The sequence below is a fragment of the Eurosta solidaginis genome, chromosome 3 (genome assembly GCF_040869045.1).
Source record: "Eurosta solidaginis isolate ZX-2024a chromosome 3, ASM4086904v1, whole genome shotgun sequence".
Classification (NCBI taxonomy): Eukaryota; Metazoa; Arthropoda; class Insecta; order Diptera; family Tephritidae; genus Eurosta; species Eurosta solidaginis.
The window spans coordinates 154,118,337-154,142,702 of record NC_090321.1 but is presented as its reverse complement, the minus strand read 5'-3'; the positions used below and the strand labels follow the sequence as shown (position 1 = coordinate 154,142,702).

General features: G+C 36.8%; 1 protein-coding gene and 1 long non-coding RNA gene across 15 annotated transcripts; one reads left to right on the top strand and one right to left on the bottom strand.

Moving 5' to 3' along the window:
- The first annotated feature begins 1,902 nt into the window (after nt 1-1,902).
- LOC137244397 (uncharacterized) lies at nt 1,903-21,443 on the top strand. 11 transcript variants are annotated; one of them, XR_010950954.1, is made up of 13 exons: nt 1,905-2,605; nt 2,663-3,139; nt 3,204-3,430; nt 3,491-3,720; nt 3,778-3,984; nt 4,038-4,325; nt 4,385-4,563; nt 4,619-4,752; nt 7,364-7,748; nt 7,808-8,002; nt 8,106-8,761; nt 9,572-9,936; nt 9,996-12,920. It is a non-coding gene; the product is annotated as an uncharacterized lncRNA (long non-coding RNA). The 11 variants fall into 11 exon arrangements; XR_010950955.1 differs by having other exon boundaries at nt 1,908-2,605; nt 8,390-8,761; nt 9,996-12,919; XR_010950962.1 differs by having other exon boundaries at nt 1,903-2,605; nt 4,395-4,563; nt 7,808-8,761; nt 9,996-12,922.
- Nucleotides 14,068-23,108, bottom strand: LOC137244390 (uncharacterized). 4 transcript variants are annotated; one of them, XM_067773342.1, is made up of 11 exons: nt 22,229-23,108; nt 20,873-21,000; nt 20,376-20,816; nt 19,930-20,307; nt 19,691-19,859; nt 19,392-19,504; nt 18,210-18,661; nt 17,433-18,130; nt 17,272-17,371; nt 14,908-15,270; nt 14,068-14,848 (listed from the first exon to the last, which is right to left on the bottom strand). In XM_067773342.1, exons 5-8 carry the CDS (start codon nt 19,847-19,849, stop codon nt 17,781-17,783), a joined length of 1,074 nt encoding a protein of 357 aa, XP_067629443.1. In that variant the 5' UTR covers nt 19,850-19,859; nt 19,930-20,307; nt 20,376-20,816; nt 20,873-21,000; nt 22,229-23,108; the 3' UTR covers nt 14,068-14,848; nt 14,908-15,270; nt 17,272-17,371; nt 17,433-17,780. The 4 variants fall into 4 exon arrangements, with proteins under 4 accessions (XP_067629443.1, XP_067629444.1, XP_067629445.1 ...); XM_067773343.1 differs by lacking the exon at nt 22,229-23,108 and having other exon boundaries at nt 17,207-17,371; nt 20,873-21,820; XM_067773344.1 differs by lacking the exons at nt 17,272-17,371; nt 22,229-23,108 and having other exon boundaries at nt 20,873-21,820.
- Between the last annotated feature and the right edge of the window lie 1,258 nt (nt 23,109-24,366).

Below are 24,366 nucleotides of genomic sequence, written 5' to 3'. Positions count from 1 at the left end.
TAACACTGACTATTTTCTGCCAACCAACTTTCTAAACACGGTTTATGAAAAATATGGTCGCAGACTAGTATATAACAAGGATGAGTGTTATTTATCTCCTGCTTACAAAGGGCACATACTATATTTGTAACTGGCCCTGATGGTGGACTGTGCTGTAATGGCATTATCAAAAAAATTCAAATTCTCAAAATAACTTCAATAGAAGAAACAAAATTTATTTTCCTGGCTTTGGCAGAGGCTGATGACATAAAAAGGAGGTAAAACTATCAATACGATATGATTTATAGGGTAGACTAAGTTTTTGTAATTTAATACTAAGAAAACGGATGATAAATGGGTTTACTGCCGAGCTCCGATTCAAATTATTCGGCATGGGTACGCCAAAGCAGCATATGATCACGTTACAGACAATAACTCGGCCCGAGATCTGGCAGAAACGATCTCTAACAATCCGGTGCAATACTTGGTTTCATCAAAATCTTTAGGGTATTCTAGAAAAAGTATAATGTAGGGACATTCAGTACTGGTATCCGTGCAGTGCCGAATATGCAATATTCTGGAAATGTGTACAACAGTATTTAATAGCTGACCCAAAAAATTATGATTTATCCCAAGACAAATGAGCTGTGCTTGTGTGAGAACTAATCTAGGGACAGTGGATGGAAAGTACTACCTTAGCTCGGATTCGATTGAGTCCTAGAGCAGCTAAACCTGCTTCTCGGCTTGGTATCCAATCAGGATAACCAGCATCGTAGGCCGCTTAACTCCATAGACTCTGCAGTATCAGCCTCTGCGGAAGTAGACTTAAACTGATCTAACTTCGTCAGCAGGGATGACACACTTCCAAACTATATTAAAGCTTCTCAGAACAAATCGGATATGTGCGACAACTAACTATGGAAAATGTACTTGGAAAGTTTTTTCACTAGGTGGGTTTACGGAATAGGTACCGATGCGTTCCAAGCAACGCAAACGCCACAAAGCAGCGCTAATTTTGTTATCACCACACGTTAGTTTGCCCCACGTTGGGCGCCATTAATTTATGTAACGGTCCACTATAGAGGTGGGTGAATTTATAGGTGGTTCCTAGGTGACGACATGAGGAACGAATCATTAACCTATGGACAGTTTAAGGGTCGCGGCCGGCGGAATCCTCTGGTGCCTTAGCTCTTTCGGCGTGGGGTGGGTTTTGCCTTACCTTAACTGCCTTCACATAAATTCATTTTTATAGGATTCCTGACTGGAGAATAAAAATTAAAACAAACTGGGAAATTATGTATGGTAACATGGGCGGAACTAAATACCAAGAGAAAAAAAGGGGACACCCTACTGTTAATCGTACTGATGGATTCAGCGAGGTCTAAGATGATATTCGACCTGCGCTTTCTATACCCGACCCAGCCATGGATCTTCTTAACAGCTGCATTTGCTGAAGATCCCCAAAGAATGTACAGTTCCCTACCTCCCTATGCCATCCTATGCCTCCAGGAAAACTACATTTAACACATAATTATATGTTATAAATTCACTTTACATATTTATTCATTTTCAATCAGAAAAATATCTATATTTACGTTTTCTATAATATATACTACATTCTTTATTTGGACAATATGCGCCAAAGGCGTTTAGATACAACCCTGCAAAAATCGTGTGACCAAAAACGCACACAAACACACGAATTTTTGACAGGGGTGACGATTTGGAATGAAAAATTCTTCAAATGAAATAGCATGTTGACAAATTTAGCTTTCCCACAATGTATCGTGCTCTCTCGCACCTAATATTTTTATAGGGATAGCAAAATACGTAATTTTTGCGTGCAAAAAAATTCGCCATTTCTAATTCAGCAGAGACAGCAAAACATTTGGTGGTCGAAAATTTTTTCAATTTTGAGAGTTTTAAATGGAATATCTCCGGAAATATTTAAAATTAACAGGGAGTTCTTCAGATCACATATATATATATATTTTAAAGCTCGCAAACTTATAATTTAAAAGTAATTTGGTGTTAAAGTTTGCAAATTTCTATACAAATTTTATGTGTATACGTATATATATGTGGCAGCACAGCTTTGTAATGTCATCAATAAAATATATGTATATATATATGTATATATGTATGTGCATGTTGCTACAAAAGCGCGATTGATTTAATAAAAACATTTATAATAAGTGAAAACAATGCAAAAATGAAATGTGAAATATACAAAAATGCAATTTAAGTTTATCGTTGCCAATTTATATAGATATGTATGTGGATTAAGGTTTTGAAAGATGTGTAAATTGTAATTTAAAGTGCTATAGAAATTTGCTAAATTTGCAAACTTTAACAACAAATAACTTTTAAATTATAAGTTTGCACACTTTAAAATATATATATTTGTGATCGGGAGAACACCCTCTTTCATTTGATACCAAGTTTTACCCCTAACTCGGGGGGTGCTATTCTAAAATTTTCCCAAAGTCTTTAATATACAATGATTTTTGCTGTTTATTTCGACAAAAATTTTTGATTTAATTTTTGTGCTCATCGAAAGAATTCACAATTATATAGCACCATGCCGCGAATAATGATAAAAGGTGGTGTGTGGAGAAACACTGAGGTAAGCATTTGACGCTTGGTTACTCTTGGCCGTTTATTAACTAAATTGATCTTTCAGGATGAAATCCTCAAAGTAGCTGTAATGAAATATGGCAAAAACCAGTGGTCACGTATTGCATCACTGCTGCACCGCAAATCTGCCAAGCAATGTAAGGCACGCTGGACGAATGGCTTGATCCTAGCTTAAAGAAGACAGAATGGTCACGCGAGGAGGATGAAAAGTTTTTGCATTTTGCCTAATTAATGCCAACACAATGGCGTACAATTGCGCCGATTATTTCAGAGGGTTAACTGGCACCAATTGTTCACACCAAATTGTTAGGTACAGGATTCGCCATGGGTAGGTGAGGTTGGCAATCACAACCCCTTGAATCATTTTGGTCGGCAGGTATGCCGCGGATATATTCTTGGCACTTGTTATTGATGGCTTTTATGATGCCACCAACACAACCTGGACAGACGCCAATGCTCAGTCAACCACCCAAGCCGTGTCAACCCCCAATACCCGGACACGTCCGGACGTCCTGGTTATAATGTATGCTAATACAACTAATAATTTACAAATTTGCTGATGATTATTTTTGTGTTATTTTCTTTAGCAACCACCTGCACCTGTTACTGGTAAATATCAACAGCCGCAACAGTATGATCAAGCCCAACGCCGTTTAGATCCCGATCAGATGACAAATCCGATAAGCTTTATCATTGAAAATCAAAATAGCGCTGGTGGTGCTTTTATTACTAATGAACAGGGTTCATTACCACCATTGGTGACCACAAAATATGTGGTAGAAGATCAGGGTAACTCCTCGCCACGTTACGTTAGGTATCGATAATCGAAATTAATGTTTTGTTTGGCAATAACATTGATCTTTCTTCTTTGCAGGTCGTCTTTGTATTGCATACCTGCAACAGCTGATTTAGTAAAAACAACAGCTTTGTGCATTACACTTACCGCCTCACCAATGGCACGAACGGTTGAGGGTGAATATGAGCCACCCATTGTAAATTTTGGTGAATTGGGTGCAATTAGATCTAATCGTTGCAAGGCTCAATAGCAACTTGTAGATGCTGGTCGTCGTTTCCAATGTCTAATGTGTAAAGTAACAAGAGATGGTAAAAAAAATCTTTCACTTTTACTTGTGTTCATTGATCCATATTTTTTCTCAAAAGTGCCAACTGCATATTTCCAACATTTGGGCCATACCGGACATCAATGCCTCGCATTCAATTGGGTTCACGTAGTATGGACAAGCATATTGTTGATTCCAGTGGTAAGGCCACAATTTCAAATGATGGGGCAACCATTATGAAACTATTGGATATTGTGAATCCAGCCGTAAAACTCTAGTAAACATCGCCAAATTTCAAAATGCTGAGGTAAGTTTTTTGTTATATTAGAATGTGTAGAATAAAAATGTTTCTCTTATCAGGTCGGCGATGGCACCACTTCAGTAGTACTTTAAGCAGGTGAAATCTTAAAACAAGTTAAACCATATGTTGAGGAAGGCGTGCATGCACGTATCATCATTAAAGCTATACGTAAAGCATTATAATTGTGCATGACCAAAATATGACATGGCTGTACATGTGGAAGCGCCAATCAAAGGAACAACAAAGTGCTTTATTGGAAAAATGCTCTGCCACAGCAATGTCCTCCAATGTCCAAGAGTATCAGAAAATTGTTAATACTGAATGGCGTCTCCTGTACAATAAAATAGGTAAGTAAGGCGCCAATGTTGTGTTTTCTAAACTACCAATTGGTGATGTTGGTACACAGTATTTTGCAGATCGTGAAATGTTCTGTTAGTGTACCAGAAGAAGATTTGAAACGTACAATGAAAGCTTGTGGTGGAGCTGTTATGACTACAGCTAATGATATTAATTCAAGTGTTTTGGGTCAATGTGATTACTTTGAAGAACGTCAAGTTGGTGGTGAACATTTCAACATTTTCCAAGGTTTGATAGTGGGTTTGACATTAACTTCATTTTTATAGTTTATAATTATTTAAAGGTTGCGTTAATGCTAGAACATATACATTGATTTTACGTGGCGGTGCCGAACAATTTTTGAAAGAAACTGAGCTTCGTTACATGATGCTATAATGATTGTGCGGCGTACAATTAAACATGATTCTGTTGTTGCTGGTAAGTCAAAATACAAATTGAAAAAAATTTCGAATCTTAAATTGTTAAGTAAAATTATGAAAAGGTTGTGTCCAACTCCGGAAGAAAAAACTATAAAATTTGTGTCAGTGAAATGATAATTATTGCTTTTGGTTGTTAGTTTTGAGGCATCGTCATCGAGTTCCTTCTGATCGTATATGCCGGTTCTTTTGCATTCTTTTACATGCATAAAGTGCCGTTTAAGCCTTCCTCACCCTCTCCTCCACGTTGAGCTTCCATGACAGCTTACTGTCTAGGATCATTCCTAGACATTTTGTGCAAGGTTTCCCTGTAGGGTCGCCCCTCCTAACTTAGGCCTGGTCCAATTAGGGACCTTGTACCTCTTTGTAAACAAGACCATATGCAACGTCATCTGCGTAAACCGTAAGTTTTTCTGGTCCCTCGTAGAATCCCCTAAGCAGTTGGTTAATGACCAGCGTCCACAGCAGAGGTGATAGCACCGGGAGTGCCCCTGTCCACTAATTTCGTGGCCGCGTACAATCCGCATTGCGATGTAATCTTACTGCAGTTTAACATGCAGTCGATCCATCTGGGTAAGGCTGGATGTACTTTAACATAATTAAGACCATCAATAATCGCCCATTTAGAAAGCCCCGGCAATGCTTAAGAAGACTTCTAGAGCATATTCCTTATATTCCAGGGCTTTTTCTATGCTTATTACCACCCTATGCAATGCGGTGTCTACTGACTTGCCTTTGGTGTACGCCTGTTGTGTTGTGGAGAGCAGCTTTTCACCCACGTTGGACTTTATGTACACATCTATCAGCCTCTCAAAGGTTTTGAGCAGAAATGATGTTAAGCTACTGGGTCTATAATCTTTGGGATACACGTGACCGATCTTCCCCGCCTTTGGTAGGAAAGCTACACGAGCAGTTCTCCAAGAGTGCGGTACATGATTCAGTTTATGCACCCATCGAGTATTATTTTAAGCCATCCCACCACCGCCCTTCTTGAAACTTGTAGCATGGCCGGACATGTACCATCTGAGCCCGGCGATTTCACCACCACTACGAGGTCCTAAGTAGTGTAATTAGGCAGCATATATGAATGCAGCTGTTTCCTTACATTACTACAGCTCGCACCCGTCCTTCCGTTTGCGCATAGTAAACGCCAAATCCGCGCGCGCTAAGTCCAGAAACCTTTCCTCCCGATGGAAGCCATGGCTCCTGGATCAGCGCGTTAGGAGGAGGAGTTCGCTCGACGCCACTTTACTGTGTTGGAGGTTTATCTGTATGACTCGCAGTACCAATGGGCTGCTTGTCCCCCTCCAGCACCTTCATCGTGACGTCGTCATCCTCCTCTAGCCCTTTTGGTTTAGAGTGTTCGAAGCCCCCTTCAGCCTCTTGTACCTGTTGTGCCGGGTGTTCCTCTGTGCGACTCACAGCACCATCTGGCTGTTGGTCCCCTTCTAACACATTCGGGGTGACGTGGGCTACCTCCACCTGTCTTTTTTCCCTTAGGCTTTTGAGGTCCTTTTCGACGTCCACCGTGTTAGGACTTTAATACCCGCGACTTCTTTTCCTGAGTCGCATATACATTTTGCCTGTACCTAAGGACATTTTTCCAAGCTGCGCGTACACTATATCCTCCGCCTGCTTGTTTATTTGGAAGATGTATAACTAACCTTCGTCCGTAGGCCGAGATACAGTAAGGACCTTCGAATCCTGTGTCGGTATGTTCGGATTCTGATTCTGCAAAAGTCGCATTGTATCCTCCGACTTCATCACACATGGTATCCATACCTTAACTTTTGTTACCTTGGGGATTTGCGCTTTATCCACCATCTCAAAACGAGCGTTCGTGCCCTGCCATTGGAGGTTTGGAACCACTTCCTCCAGCCATCGCAAGCTCGCGATGTTGTCGCACGCTATCATCTTCATACCATTATACCATCCCCCGAATCAAAGGTTGGAAGGAGCTTACTTGGTTATTCCCGCATCATCTTAAGCATTAAGCTAATAAGCTCCTTTTCTACAGATCTGGAGATCGGCTAAGACCTCACACCAACGACGATTTTCGTTACAATTGCTAGTGCATGCTCTCCAAGATGTAGATCCTGATCGAAAGTCACACCCAAAATTTTAGGGTGTAAGACAGTCGGTAGGGTAATGCCATATGGTCGACATTTGGCGCGGTCATGTTTTAAATAAGGTCACCGATGATTTGGTTGGTGACAATATCAGGTTTCGCGAGGCGACAAAACTGGAGAGATTGGGGAGATAGCTGTTTATTTTATTACAAAGCTCATCGATGTAGGAAACAATAGCATAGGCGTAGAAGCAATAGTGACTCCTGGTGGTAAATGTAGCTATTGATATGTAGAAGTTAAGCAGAAGTTTGAATATGAGTTTTTTAAGTTATAGCAAAAAAAGCGTTGAGGATTTTTAATATCTTACCAGGTACCTTCGTACATGTTTCTAAGAATGAAGAATAATACCTATTCAAACTCAATTTTCACCAGGACAAAGTAGCTGAGACTTCGCTATACTTTAACATACAATACGTTACCCCATTTTAGCACAACTATCATTTTTTGATTTTATAAAATTTTATAAAATGTTTCTTCCTCTAGTTCTATTTCGGTATTGAATGGTAAATATGGCTTTCGCATTTTCTCCATCAATAACTGTGAAAAGGTGGAAGAAATCTATGCGTGTAAATCTCACATATTATCTTGGTCGAGCGTTTCTTCAATAGCTCTCTAGTGGTGATGGTGACAGCAGAGAAACGCAACTGTTTACAAATGTTACACTTCAAAAAGAATCAAAATATCTGCCATTGCGTCTACGGCTCAAATACCCACAGTATATGAATGAATCGATTGCACCTAATTGTCTGCCTAACGGATAGTATACATATTCATCAAATCGAAAATATTGCACCAAACGAACTGGGTCTGAATACTGAAACAGTACACATATTCAAAATCGATGAAGAGGCTGTGATAATGGTATAGGGTGAGTTGTTGAATAACATACGAAAACCACTTTAACCCATCTATATATTTGCATTACAGCTAAAGCGTTACAAACAGCAAAAATTGCTGGCGCCAAGCAATTGGAAAAGGCAGCGAAGCTTTCATCACACCGTAGGGATGGTGTAAAGTTAGAAACTGCTGTTGTAACAGCTGCCACCGACACAACGGTCATCTCTACTTCGCCGAGTAGCGGCTCGTCCGAAGACAGTATAATCATATCTTTTGCCAACACAGGTTAGCGATGTGCATGCACAGGAAATGATTTCAATTGGAAAACAAAAATCAATTAAGAGAGTTGATTTATTATTAAAGTATTTACTTTTCTTTATATCAACAGTATTAATTTAAGTTGCAATATCACGTACATACATACATATATAATAAGGGATGTGATACGATTGCTGTCGGAATTAGATTTGAAACCAAACAATACTCCTGCTATGGGTTGTAGAATTATTGTTTGAATAATTAAAATTAAAAAATCTTTGACTAAAAAGTAGCTACTAGCTTGTAGAACTTTATTACTTTACTTTTAAAAATATAAATCACTTTAGCATGGTAATATATACCTATTATTAAAAATTAATTCAACATTTTTTCTCGATTCACGAACACATTTAGAAAGGCTACAACGCCTGCTAAAGAGCCGGTATCTTGCCAACGCTTTAGCTTGGATTTAGAGGAGGATCTACAAACTTTGCTAGAAGCACGCACAAGCCGTTTCGAAAAGCACGTTTCTCAGAAAACATTTGAATAACCCCGTATATTAGAAAAGCCCTATCACAGAATTCGGTTGAAGAATGCCCTAACTCAGATTTGGCTTCAAAAATTACCGATCTGAGCTCAAATACAACACATTTTGACAATAGCTGGAGTGTTTATGAAACAAATTCTAAGATAGGGCGTTCTTCAAACAAATTCTGAGAAAGGAAGTTTTTGAAACGGCAGCCGAGATTTGGTGATATTCCACTCAGCAGCCGATATGAATATATGGTAAGTCTCATTTTTACCGGCCTTTCCTTTCCTTTTTAAAAATGTGCTTAACAAAACTTTTTCTTTTAATGCACTCTTAAAATGAATCCATAAGCACTGTAACGTTAACAACTTTTTCATACTTGTTTTTTGATTTGTATTGAGAGTGGCGATTTTAATATTAGAACGGCTAATTTAGACAATAAAAATAACAAAAAGTACTACAAAGCCAAATTTTAGTGAGGACCTCTAGTTTACCATAAGGGGAATTTGAGGATTTTGGTACGGCTCTGAATTCTCGGAACAATTGCGGCTGCGTGCTCACCAAAATGTAGATCCTGATGAAAGTCACACCCAAAATTTTAAGGTGTAAGACAGTCGGTAGGGTAATGTCATATGGTCGACATTTGGCGCGGCCATGTTTTAAACAAGATCACCGATGATTTGGTTGGTTACAACATCAGGTTTCGCGAGGCGACAAAACTGGAGAGATTGGGGAGATAGCTGTTTATTTTATTACAAAGCTCATCGGTGTAGGAAACAATAGCACAGGTGTAGAAGCAATAGTGACTCCTTCTGGTGGTAAAGGTAGCTATTGATATGTAGAAGTTAAACAGAAATTTGATGAATATGAGTTTTTTTTAAGTTATTGCAAAAAAGCGTTGAGGATTTTTAATATCTTACGAGGTACCTTCGTACATGTTTCTAAGAATGAATAATGAGACCTATTCAAACTTCGCTATACTTTAACATACGATACTTTACCCCATTTTAACACAACTATCATTTATTGATTTTATTAAATTTTATAAAATGTTTCTTCCTCCACAGTTCCATTTCCGTATTGGATGGTAAATATGGCTTTCGCATTTTCTCCATCAATAACTGTGACAAGGTGGAAAAAATCTATGCGCGTAAATCGCAACATATCTTGGTCGAGCGTTTCTTCAATAGCTCTCTAGTGGTGATGGTGACAGCAGAGAAACCCAACTGATTACAAATGTTACAATATATCAATTGCGTCTACGGCTCAAATACCCACAGTATATGAATGAATCGAACGCACCTAATTGTCTGCCTAACGGATAGTATACATATTCATCAAATCGAAAATATTGCATCAAACGAACTGGGTCTGAATACTGAAACAGTACACATATTCAAAATCGATGAGGAGGCTGTGATGATGGTATAGGGTGAGTTGTTGAATAACATACGAAAACCACTTTAACCCATCTATATATTTGCATTATAGCTAAAGCTTTACAAACAGCAAAAATTGCTGGCGCCAAGCAATTGGAAAAGGCAGTGAAGCATTCATCACACTGTACGGATGGTGTAAAGTTAGAAACTGCTGTTGTAACAGCTGCCACCGACACAACGGCCATCTCTACTTCGTCGAGTAACGGCTCGTCCGACTATCTATCGAAGACAGTATAATCATATCTTTTGCCAACACAGGTTAGCGATGTGCTTGCACAGGAAAAGATTTCAATTGGAAAACAAAAACCAATTAAGAGAGTTTATTTATTATTAAAGTATTTACTTTTCTTTATATCAACAGTATTAATTTAAGTTGCAATATCACGTACATATATAATAAGGGATGTGATACGATTGCTGTCGGAATTAGATTTGAAACCAATCAATACTCCTGCTAAGGGTTGTAGAATTATTGCTTGAATAATTAGATTTAGAACAATAATAAGTCTGACTTAATTACAAGTCGTACATTTTTAAATTCATCAATTACGACAGCAACCAGATTCTACGACACCTTTGAATATTATTGATCTGAAAAAAAAGTTACCCCAATCTGAAATTCTACTAAGCTTTAAGTTGTAGATTATTCAAACAATTGGAGTTTTTTCTAAAGCTTTAAATTATTTTCTGCTCGCTTAGAAAAGATTTCAATTGGAAAACAAAAACCAATTAAGAGAGTTTATGTTATTATTAAAGTACTTACTTTTCTTTATATCAATTGTATTAATTTAAGTTGCAATATCACGTACATATAAATTAAGGGATGTGATACGATTGCTGTCGGAATTAGATTTGAAACCAATCAATACTCCTGCTATGGGTTGCAGAATTATTGCTTGAATGATTATATTTAGAACAATAATAAGTCTGACTCAATTACTAGTCGTACATTTTTAAGTTCATCAATTACGACAGCAATCGGATTCCACGACACCTTTGAATATTCTTGATCTGAAAAAAAAGAGTAAATCTAATCTGAATTTCTAATTAGCTTTAAGTTGTATATTTAAATTGATTCAAATAATTGGAGTTTTTTCTAAAGCTTAAAATTATTTTCTGTTCGCTTGGAAAAGATTTCAATTGGAAAACGAAAACCAATTAAGCGAGTTTATTTGTTATTAAATTACTTACTTTTCTTTATATGAACTGTATTAATTTAAGTTAAAATTTCATGTTCATATATAATAAGGGATGTCGTGATACGATTGCTGTTGGAATTAGATTTGAAACCAATCAATACTCCTGCTATGGGTTGCAGAATTATTGCTTGAATGATTATATTTAGAACAATAATAAGTCTGACTCAATTACTAGTCGTACATTTTTAAGTTCATCAATTACGACAGCAATCGGATTCCACGACACCTTTGAATATTCTTGATCTGAAAAAAAAGAGTAAATCTAATCTGAATTTCTAATTAGCTTTAAGTTGTATATTTAAATTGATTCAAATAATTGGAGTTTTTTCTAAAGCTTAAAATTATTTTCTGTTCGCTTGGAAAAGATTTCAATTGGAAAACGAAAACCAATTAAGCGAGTTTATTTGTTATTAAATTACTTACTTTTCTTTATATGAACTGTATTAATTTAAGTTAAAATTTCATGTTCATATATAATAAGGGATGTCGTGATACGATTGCTGTTGGAATTAGATTTGAAACCAATCAATACTCCTGCTATGGGTTGCAGAATTATTGCTTGAATGATTATATTTAGAACAATAATAAGTCTGACTCAATTACTAGTCGTACATTTTTAAGTTCATCAATTACGACAGCAATCGGATTCCACGACACCTTTGAATATTCTTGATCTGAAAAAAAAGAGTAAATCTAATCTGAATTTCTAATTAGCTTTAAGTTGTATATTTAAATTGATTCAAATAATTGGAGTTTTTTCTAAAGCTTTAAATTATTTTCTGCTCGCTTAGAAAAGATTTCAATTGGAAAACAAAAACCAATTAAGAGAGTTTATGTTATTATTAAAGTACTTACTTTTCTTTATATCAATTGTATTAATTTAAGTTGCAATATCACGTACATATAAATTAAGGGATGTGATACGATTGCTGTCGGAATTAGATTTGAAACCAATCAATACTCCTGCTATGGGTTGCAGAATTATTGCTTGAATGATTATATTTAGAACAATAATAAGTCTGACTCAATTACTAGTCGTACATTTTTAAGTTCATCAATTACGACAGCAATCGGATTCCACGACACCTTTGAATATTCTTGATCTGAAAAAAAAGAGTAAATCTAATCTGAATTTCTAATTAGCTTTTAGTTGTAGATTTAAATTGATTAAAATTATTGGAGTTTTTTCTAAAGCTTAAAATTATTTTCTGTTTGCTTGGAAAAGATTTCAATTGGAAAACGAAAACCAATCAAGCGAGTTTATTTATTATTAAAATACTTACTTTTCTTTATATGAACTGTATTAATTTAAGTTACAATTTCATGTGCATATATAATAAGGGATGTCGTGATATGATTGCTGTCGGAATTAGATTTGAAACCAATCAACACTCCTGCTAAGGGTTGCAGAATTATTGCTTGAATGATTAGATTTAGAACAATAATAAGTCTGACTCAATTAATAGTCGTACATTTTTAAGTTCTTCAATTACGACAGCAACCGGATCCACGACACCTTTGAATATTCTTGATCTGAATTTCTACTAAGCTTTAAGTTGTAGATTATTCAAATAATTGGAGTTTTTTCTAAAGCTTAATATTATTTTTTTGCTGGCTTAGAAGAGATTGGAAAACAAAAGCCAATTAAGCGAGTTTATTTATTATTAAAGTTCTTCTGTTTTATATGAACTGGATTAATATAAGTTCCAATTTCATGTACATATATAATAATATTGAAAATAATAAATATTGAAAATTCAATTTTTTTGGTTTATATTTTATTCATATGGCTGCTCCGGGTAAAGTAAATGTGCAGGTAAAATTCACGTTATATGGCGGTTATATAAATGGTAAAACCGCAGTAAAATTGATTGTTAAATGGCTCGAAAATGTAGAGTGAAATGACGGAAAAATGACCGCCATTTGACGAGCATTGTGACGTGTGTGAGCAGCACAGTGCTATGCTCACATCCTATAAGTGGGAGCGGAATGCACGATCACATTAATAGGAACGAAACGGAAAATTTGGTCACAAAAGTTCATCACGCCCATGCAAACGTGACTATGAATATAACCGCTGCAGAAAGTCACAATGACCGTAAAATGACTAGTAAAATGACGTGGAGCGTTTTTGCAGGGAATGGCACCCGTTTTGATAGGTGAGAATAATTAGTTAGCTACCCTGCAAAAACGCTCCACGTCATTTTACTAGTCATTTTACGGTCATTGTGACTTTCTGCAGCGGTTATATTCATAGTCACGTTTGCATGGGCGTGATGAACTTTTGTGACCAAATTTTCCGTTTCGTTCCTATTAATGTGATCGTGCATTCCGCTCCCACTTATAGGATGTGAGCATAGCACTGTGCTGCTCACACACGTCACAATGCTCGTCAATTGGCGGTCATTTTTCCGTCATTTCACTCTACATTTTCGAGCCATTTGCCAATCAATTTTACTGCGGTTTTACCATTTATATAACCGCCATATAACGTGAATTTTACCTGCAGATTTACTTTACCTGGAACAGCCATATGAATAAAATATGAACCAAAAAAATTGAATTTTCAATATTTATTATTTTCAATATTATTATATATGTGCATGAAATTGGATAATAAATAAACTCGCTTAATTGGTTTTTGTTTTCCAATCTCTTCTAAGCGAGCAATAAAATAATATTAAGCTTTAGACAAAACTCCAATTATTTGAATAATCTACAACTTAAAGCTTAGTAGAAATTCAGATCAAGAATATTCAAAGGTGTCGTGGATCCGATTGCTGTCGTAATTGATGAACTTAAAAATGTACGACTAGTAATTGAGTCAGACTTATTATTGTTCTAAATCTAATCATTCAAGCAATAATTCAGCAAACCCATAGCAGGATTATTGATTGGTTTCAAATCTAATTCCAACAGCAATCGTACCACGACATACTTTATTATATATGCACATGAAATTGTAACTTAAATTAATACAGTTCATATAAAGAAAAGTAAGTACTTTAATAATAACATAAACTCTCTTAATTGGTTTTTGTTTTCCAATTGAAATCTTTTCTAAGCGGACAGAAAATTATTTTAAGCTTTAGAAAAAACTCAATTATTTGAATAATCTACAACTGAAAGCTTAGTAGAAATTCAGATTAGGTTTACTCTTTTTTCAGATCAAGAATATTCAAAGGTGTCGTAGAATCCGATTGCTGTCGTAATTGATGAATTTAAAAATGTACGACTTGTAATTAAATCAGACTTATTATTGTTCTAAATCTAATTATTCAAGCAATAATTCTACAACCCTTAGCAGGAGTATTGATTGGTTTCAAATCTAATTCCGACAGCAATCGTATCACATCCCTTATTATATATGTACGTGATATTGCAACTTAAATTAATACTGTTGATATAAAGAAAAGTAAATACTTTAATAATAAATAAACTCTCTTAGTTGGTTTTTGTTTTCCAATTGAAATATTTTCCTGTGCAAGCACATCGCTAACCTGTGTTGGCAAAAGATATGATTATACTGTCTTCGATAGATAGTCGGACGAGCCGTTACTCGGCGAAGTAGATATGACCGTTGTGTCGGTGGCAGCTGTTACAACAGCAGTTTCTAACTTTACACCATCCGTACAGTGTGATGAATGCTTCACTGCCTTTTCCAATTGCTTGGCGCCAGCAATTTTTGCTGTTTGTAAAGCTTTAGCTGTAATGCAAATATATAGATGGGTTAAAGTGGTTTTCGTATGTTATTCAACAACTCACCCTATACCATCATCACAGCCTCCTCATCGATTTTGAATATGTGTACTGTTTCAGTATTCAGACCCAGTTCGTTTGATGCAATATTTTCGATTTGATGAATATGTATACTATCCGTTAGGCAGACAATTAGGTGCGTTCGATTCATTCATATACTGTGGGTATTTGAGCTGTAGACGCAATTGATATATTGTAACATTTGTAAACAGTTGGGTTTCTCTGCTGTCACCATCACCACTAGAGAGCTATTGAAGAAACGCTCGACCAAGATATGTTGCGATTTACACGCATAGATTTTTTCCACCTTGTCAGTTATTGATGGAGAAAATGCGAAAGCCATATTTACCATCCAATACGGAAATGGAACTGTGGAGGAAGAAACATTTTATAAAATTTAATAAAATCAATAAATGATAGTTGTGTTAAAATGGGGTAAAGTATCGTATGTTATAGTATAGCGAAGTTTGAATAGGTCTCATTTTTCATTCTTAGAAACATGTACGAAGGTACCTCGTAAGATATTAAAAATGCTATGCGTCACCCATATGGTCGCCAAGCCTAAAAATTACCCACTGGAAGAAGCTACAGGCCTGCCAAAATACTGCTATCAGAATTGCCACGGGCTGTCTTCTTATGTCCCCAGAACACCATCTGCATAATGAGGCGCGAATACTCCCCATCAGGGAGAGAAATGAGATGCTGACCAAACAGTTCCTGTTGAATACCCAGAAACCTGAGCATCCCAACAGACATCTGATTGGTCAACCAGCACCGCCTAGGGGCCTAAGAAGTTATCTCCGTAAGCATTTTGAGGAAATACGGCTCCTGAGAACCCAGCCGTATGAAGCGAAAAAACACAAGCAGGTCCTTGGTGAACTCCATAAACAAGCGTCGGACCTTTATGCTAGGAATTGCCCGGTGAATCCAGTACTCAAAGAAAAGTATCCAAACCTCGCGGAAGAGGAACGCATACTCCCCAGAGAAAAGCGAGTCACTCTAGCTCAACTTCGTTCTGGATACTGTAACAGGTTACACTCTTACCTATCCAGAATCAACCCCGACATACAAAATGTATGCCCCGCTTGCAATGTGTCCCCACATGGCACCAACCATCTCTTTAATTGTAATGTGGAACCAACGCCTCTAACACCCCTTTCATTATGATCCCCCCTGTCGAAACAGCAAGTTTCCTTGGACTCCCGTTAGAGGATATTGATGATAATTTCTGATCGGTCGCACCTATTGGATGGGGCGAAGCACTGCTACAATAACAGCGTGTGAAAGATGGTTGCATCATTCGTTTGTTGCTCCCCGTTGCTTTGCTTATATTTTTTTTTCTCAATTTTAAATAAATTCGCAACAATAACTAAACTTTTAATTTGTTAACAAAAATAGAAATGCGCAACAAAATTTCAATTGGCAAATCAGCTGACTTCGAAGATTCGAAATTCCTATTCCCCAATTATTGTTCTCTCTAGGAGAAAAGAATTGGAGGAATTTTTCTGCGGTGCTATTAAGGCAATGACCTTTGACCTCGAGTAATTTTTTTTTAGCTCGAATAGGATAGATGGGGACTTTTAATTTTAATATTTTTATGGTAAACTAGAGGTCCTCACTAAAATTTGACTTTGTAGTAATTTTTGTTATTTTAATTGTCTAAATTAACCGTTCTAATATTAAAATCGCCACTCTCAATACAAATCAAAAAAACAAGTATGAACAAGTTGTTAACGTTACATTGCTTATGGATTCATTTTAAGAGTGCATTAAAAGAAAAAAGTTTTGTTAAGCACATTTTTAAAAAGGAAAGGAAAGGTCGGTAAAAATGAGACTTACCATATATTCATATCGGCTGCTGAGTGGAATATCACCAAATCTCGGCTGCCGTTCCAAAAACTTCCTTTCTCAGAATTCGTTTGAAGAACGCCCTATCTTAGAATTTGTTTCATAAACACTCCAGCTATTGTCAAAATGTGTTGTATTTGAGCTCAGATCGGTCATTTTTGAAGCCAAATCTGAGTTAGGGCATTCTTCAACCGAATTCTGTGATAGGGCTTTTCTAATATACGGGGTTATTCAAATATTTTCTGAGAAAGGTGCTTTTCGAAACGGCACCCGAGACCGGGTGATATTGTTGAGCAGTGCTTCGCCCCACCTAACTGCTACAACAACAACCGGGTGATATTCCAATCAGCAGGCGATATGGATATAAGGTTTCATTTAGTTGTCCCATTTTTACTGAGCTTTTGTTTTTGTGCCTTTCGTTTTACGGATATGTTTAGATATAAGTTTTTTTATTAACTTTTAAAATAAGTCCATTTTTAACTGCCGGCCGTTCAAACTCTGAACCCTATTGTATATTCTTACGATTTCAATGAGAATGATTTCCCACACTCTGAGCACGAGTATGGTCGCTCGCCGGTATGCATACGTATATGGCGCTTTAGCTTAGATGAAGTTGTAAAATCTGTGAATTCACGATCAGTAAAATGAATATCATTTACAATCACAGTCTTATAAACCTTTACCCTTGTTGCAGAAATTGCACGTATATTTTCGTTTGGGTTTTGGCGGCTGCTGAATTTTAGTGGCCAAATTTTGCTTTAATTTAGCCTCCTCCTCCTTTAAGGCTGTCATATTTCGCTCCCGCGTTTCTGGATCTTCGTCTTTGTGCGTAGTTAAATGCGTACGTAACTCCGTAAAGTGATGGGCAAAACTCACATCTATGAATATTTTTGCCCAGATGTGTACGTAAATGCGACAGCACTGGATCGCTTACAGCAAAGGTGCATTCGCAGTATTCGCATTTGTATGGTTTTCCACCGGTATGAGTACGTATATGACGGCGTAGATTTAGTGTAGGTAAAGCTTTTTTTTTAAAAGCTTGTTGCCGCTGAAGTTTCACTGCCTTTTTGAGCGCTTTGAAAGCTTATGTGTGATGATGCATCATCACCACCCAAAGAACTATTAGACTGATCTTCGCAATTTTTCTCTAGTATAGTAGATGGTCTGAGAAGTCTCACCATTTTCAAAGGTGAAGTTTGTAAAGTAGTATCGCCCACTATTGTGGAGTCCCACATTTTAGATGGCGCTTCAATATCTTCTAGTAGTGTTACATCAATACTTTTTAAAGGAGTTTCATTATCCAATTGATGCTGCTCCTGTAGGCATAATTCATGCAATAGACGTTGCAGTGATTGTGCTTCTTCATCTATTTCTTGTAGTTCTAAGATTATATTATTAAATTTATACCATATTATATTATTAAATCTTATCAACTTTCAATATGTTGTATATTCACTTACCTTGTTTACAAGGGATTTTAAAATAGTTTCCATCGGCGCTGCGCTTTTTAGCATCTTCTTTAACCATATCCTTGTTCTCGCTATGTATGTAATTAAATAGTGTGCTGTTAGGATCGGATGCTGTTTTATCACACATTTTTTCCAAAGCCATAAAACTTTCATCAGACGTACGTTGCTGTTGGCATTCAAATATAGTTTCGTCACAAGATGCCTTAGTTGAAAAATTATAAGGAATCCTATTTATAGTGTTTGCATTGTTGGATTTATTTTCATCCTCCATTTCAAATAGTTTGTTCATTGCATTTCCGCTAACAGCAACGTTACTTTCGTGTTGATCCACATTCGCTACATGAGGAGCTGCGCGTGCTTCTAGCAAAGTTTGTAGATCCTCCACTAAATCCAAGCTAAAGCGTTGGCAAGATACCGGCTCTTTAGCAGGCGTTGTAACCTTTCTAAATGTGTTCGTGAATCGAGAAAAAAATGTTGAAGATATTGTTTGTATTAATTTTTAATAATAGGTTATATTACCATGCTAAAGTGATTTATCTTTTTAAAAGTAAAGTAATAAAGTTCTACAAGCTAGTAGCTACTTTTTAGTCAAAGATTTGGAAAAATTTCAAATTCTTATATATTAAGCCAATTTACTATACAGTATTTAAAACATCCATATCCATGCTCAATCGAATGGCTCATCATAAACAAGCATGCAATTTTAATGATATATTTATAAGCATTTACCATTGCATGACAAGTAATTTCTTGACTTTTGCACGCCAATCTTTATTTGCTTGAAATTTTTCCAATCCAGACATTTGTATTCAGGAAAATTGAAAAAGAGCAACAAATATCCAAGTTATATTTTGTTGAACCACAGCAGACAAGGCGCGGTAATCTTCCAGGGTTTTCGTTACGAAATATCTTTTCCAGATAAGCTTATGCCACTTGAGCACGCTACGTTGTGTTATTATTTTATCCAATAGTTTCTTAATGGTTGCCCCATCATTTGAAATTGTGGCCTTACCACTGGAATCAAAAATATGCTTGTCCATATTACGTGAACCCAATGTAGTGCGTACAGCGTCCACAATTGAATGCGAGGTATTGATGTTGGATATGATGAATATTTTTTACATAAAAACTCATGTACCCAATACAAGTTCAGGCATACAGCCGATAACACACCTTTTAAACGACGTTGTGTCCAAATCACTTAGCGGTTTTTCTTGTATGATTTGTAGAAATTCTTCAACAAACGTTGGATCATGTATGGGATGCGACCAAAGTGGACCGCCCATCTATATTTGGGAATATAAGAAACAATTTGGTGTGAACAATTGGTGCCAGTTAACCCTCTGAAAAGGCGACTGACGCGCCTTTTTGAACGGACATAACCGTTTAAACGGTTAAGCACCAATTAAGTAAGAAGGAAAAAATTTGATTTATTCGAGTTTAAATACTTAAGTGGGATAGCTGAAACTTACATGATGTTTATCACCGCAATGCGCACAATTTGTATTAACTTTTGGTCCTGTTGGTATACCGAATTTTCCTTCCGCATTGCTTTTATCTGATATCTTGCTTTTTACAATACCCATAGGCTGTAGCGTATAGGTATCACAACCAGTGCATTGAAATACCATTCATTGTTTGCTGTGTTCATAATATAAAGATATGGTAAGTAATTGGATTGTGGTAAAAGGCCAAAATGCTGTATACCAACCTCATGCTATATTTACACTTCGCTTGACTACTATGCATACGCACAAATACGCGTATATAAAAATTGGCAGAAATGCTCAAAAGTGGCTCAATATATTTTCCATAACGATTAGAGTGCGTTTCAATGCAATGCAATAGTATACGCAATCCCATCTCATGGCAGCATTTCATACGCAAAGGCACAGAACTATATTTGGCATTGCAGGCTTCAGGCGTATTGCCTGCCAGCACAGCCATATCATTCGCAGTTACAAGTAATGAACCCCCACTCGTCAGTGATTGTATAGCGCCATCCAGAAAGCGATTCGGACAACCATAAGGATCTAGGTCTATAACATCGAAACGCTTCTCATATGAAGTTGAAAGGTACATGAGAGTCCTATTGCGAATTTTATTATTGATTATTACAGTTAAATCACTAGCTATTGATTCGTATATCAAACCTACATTGCATCCCCTTCGCTTGGCACAATTAAATGTTCCACTCCATTGTGTCGCATATTTACGCTAATGGAATCTACTGCCACCTTAGATACATCATTTGCAACAATTTCACGCACGCCTGCTACTTCTTTTGCATAACTTATGCTACGTAAACTTGTTGCAGCAAGCGCTTCCAATATTCGCAGTCCATCGTCGTATTTTACACCACCAACCGTGTATGGTTTCTTGTCATTAGCATTGCTTGCTTTCTTTTGTATTTTGTGGATTTTTATGCGCCGCCGCTTCCCGCTCTCTTATCAACCGCTTTGAGTATACATTAAGTACTGAAATACTTAAATCACGATTAAATTCGTGTACTGGATTGTAGAATACGGCCCTGCCGGCAATAATTTCTGTAGTGCTTTCTTTGATCACACGTTCGGGTGCTTTGTCGTTCGTAGCGATCTGTTAATTCATAAAATTTAGGGCGATTTTGTTAATAACGCGAAACATATATTTACCTTATTTTCAGATATTTCCTCAACTTCCATTTTGGCTTTAAACTGCTGTGCATCCAAGTTTTTGTTATCAGCTGTTCGGTGGTGCCATACGCTGGCTGCTGCTTTCGTTGAACAGTGAATCGTGGAAACTGTTTCAACAGAGGAAATATTTAAGCAATAAAGATGCACAACACTGTCTTTTTATAAATCAACGATGATAGCCAGCCTTGGGAGGTTGTTGCTGCTGCTATCGTGGCCTTGCATTACCCGGTTGCTGTTGTGGTATATACCTTGGTATAACTAGATGTGACGTCATTGCCCCACCTGGTCCAGTTGATGCGGACCACGAACAACAACCACCACGACCTACACTGTTTGGGTTCACTTTGCTGTTGCAAACACACCTCCGTCACAATAATTAATGGAGACCATGGAGGGGTATCTCAACAAGAGAGGCTATTTTATTGCACACATAGCCGTTTTTTTACACCGAATTTTCTAATCTTTTTTTTTCAATTTTGGATAATAAATCTTAATGGTAACAAGAATTTTTTTCTTGTATGTATGTGGAAATCAAAATTTACTATTCTGCATTAGAATTGCTCACGATTATTTATACTATGCTATTACATATTTCACTTTCTTTCTTTATAAACATGCACACATTGATATGAGTTTTTTTTGCTAAAACACACTTTAGTAGACCAAAAAATATTAAAGAATGCGTATATTAATTTCTGTAAAATGTAAATCACACAAATTGAAAAAAATTTCCACTTTTCTGCAGAATTAGAAATGGCGGATTTTTCGCACGCAAAAATGACGTATTTTGCTATCCCTTTGAAAATAATAGGTGCGAGAGAGCACGATACATTGTGGGAAAGCAAAATTTGTCAGCATGCTATTTCATTTGCACAATTTTTCATTCCAAATCGTCACCCCTGTCAAAAATTCGTGTGGCTGTGTGCGTTTTTGGTCACACGATTTTTGCAGGGTATGTATCTAGTGTAGGCAATTCAATTGTGCCTCGAATGCTAGGAGCTCAGAAAATTTAGCTAACCGCAGTTGGGTGTGATCGCCTTCAGAAGCAATTTGTAAACAAACAAATCTATGGTTTCTTTTTCTTTAGCGCATTTCTAAGGGCATATTGATAATTGTTGTTGCGTTTATGGGCAAATATGGGAGCAGCTGTTATCAAGTCGACATTGGTATGCAAAATTGGTACCAACAAATATGTAGGTATGTATGTCGTCATAGGGAGCAGGTTTATTGCTTGCTATGTACGTACATACTAATGTCGATCTGACTGTGCTTATCAGAAAAAAATTAAGAAGGTCGAACAATAAGAAAATATAAAAAAAAGTACAATTGACTTACATGTGTTTATGTGTATGTCCATCGATGCCGATCCCTCGTTGAAAGGCCTTCCAGCGATGAATGTGCGGGACAGCTTGTACTGTTGTTATTGTTGGTGTTTTATTTTATCGAAATTCTTGTAAGTTGGGCGTATTACTGTACCCTAACAATTAGGTGTTTTTGCTTTTCAGCTGCAAGTCTGACGTCATGGATTTTAAACAAAACTACAAACTGACATTAGACCGTTCAAAAAAATCAATTTTTTTTTTGTTGAAAATTTTCCCTCTGCTAACTGATCACACTAGCACAACCACGACTGCTATACGTTTTCTCTTCCTTTTTTTTTTTTGTTTCTAGACAAGCTTTACAAGTTTTAATTATCATATATCTATTCTAGGTTTTGTAATTTTGAATTTAATTGCTACTTTAAATAGTCAATTTCAACACTTTTCTAATTACGTTAAAGAGACCACGATTGTTGACTTAAGGTTTAATTACGAATGTTTAAGAATTCTAAATTCATTAGCGAAAACCAAAAATAGGTTATTTCAATTACGTAGATTTTACTAACTTCACCTTCTATAATTATCTTCACATATACATTATTATGGGCTATTTCCCTCGTGGGTTATGCCATCTGCACAAACACTTATAATGACATAGGCAATTGCCCCTTTCCTGCTTTATGGACTTTTGTCCTCTTTTTGTGGGCTGTTAAATTTCCGCGATGATCAAGATGCGCGCCTGGTATGCGCGTTCGTGGCGCGTTGCAAGTTTTTGTTAGCGAAGGTGGCTCCTTGGAAGCTAAAGCAACCGAATGGGAGTCATTCCGCCAAGCGGACTTATATTTCGGTCTTCCACGGTAGTTTATGTTTATCAACGGAACTGTCCACCTCCACACTAGTGCGCCAACGTTCCAACTGAGCCGATGCAGACGCTGGCAACCAAAGCTGGAGGTGGATGGCAACCTGGAGATCGTGCTTCGCACGTATATGGTGTTCTTGGCACTGGCCACTCTCTAAGTTATTAGGCGTGGCCGTGTAAAGGACGCGGGTGAAGAAGGCCAATCACTTGGTACTTTGACCTACGGTTTTGACACAGACCTTATTTCACCCCTCCGGTGACTCGCTTGTACACAGGAGGTAGAGATGTCCAAAAAAGAGGCTAACTGTAGGCACATGGGCCCTTTTATACCTTTCAGAGGCCGGAAGTTAAGCTTCTCATTGTGACAGAGGCGGTCTATCACGATATGGAAGATGTAAACAAATTTTTAGCTTTTTGTATACTAACTTTTTATTAGGCACAAGACAACAGCCATAAACGGGTCGAACTTTGATTCTGTTATCGCATGCGATAATTTTTCCCAAAATATGAGTAATACTAGCACGCTGGCTTATTCGCCACCGACCATTACACATTATTTTTGAAAAGAAAGAAAAATTTACTGGCATCTGCGATTTTAACATTTCGAAAACTGCCACATAATCATCATCAGTCACTTTCGAATGTTATCAAAGGCTTCACTGATATTCGAACCGCGAATCACACGGTGAAACTGCAGTTGCCTTAAATCATCGAAATACGCCAATAAATGTTTCTTTCTTTTCAGTTTCTCTTTAAACTTCGCAAAGACAATCTATTGCTTTCTTGCTATATATCAAAATGGTTCTATATGTCCTACTTATTTTGCTGTTGTAGTAAAATGGATGTTTTAAATGAACACATTGTACATTGACCAAATAGAGTAAATTGTGGATATTTTTTGCCGATAATATAACAAAAATAGATACTTGAGTTTAAGTCGTTTAAATTTAAATACATCAAAGTACATAGGTCTATCAGCGATTTCGTTGGAGCTTCCTAATTCCGAGAATTTCGATAAATATATGTCTAATTCCATGGCATCGTCCTACAGAGATTCAGGCTTTTTCTATTCACCTGAGTCACCTTCCCAGTTTTCCTTCATATGTGCCACGAAAAAAAAATGTTTCACTGGGAGAAATTCTTCAGAGGTTATTAATTTCCCTCCCCACAAAGAGATTGGCTGGCTACATCGGATTACAGTTTTTACAGCTGATATTTTGACAGTGTTTGGCGGAATATAAATATAGGACCCGACTGATTGAGAAGGACCATTATACTGTTTTCACACAGACGGC

Coding starts and splice junctions, on each gene's coding strand:
- LOC137244390 (XM_067773342.1), bottom strand. CDS start 19,849: ATGGTATTTCAATGCACTGGTTGTGATACCTATACGCTACAGCCTATG. Junction 18,662..19,391: donor GACACAACGTCGTTTAAAAG/GTGTGTTATCGG, acceptor GAACACATTTAG/AAAGGTTACAACGCCTGCTA. Junction 18,131..18,209: donor TAAAATCCCTTGTAAACAAG/GTAAGTGAATAT, acceptor ATATAATCTTAG/AACTACAAGAAATAGATGAA.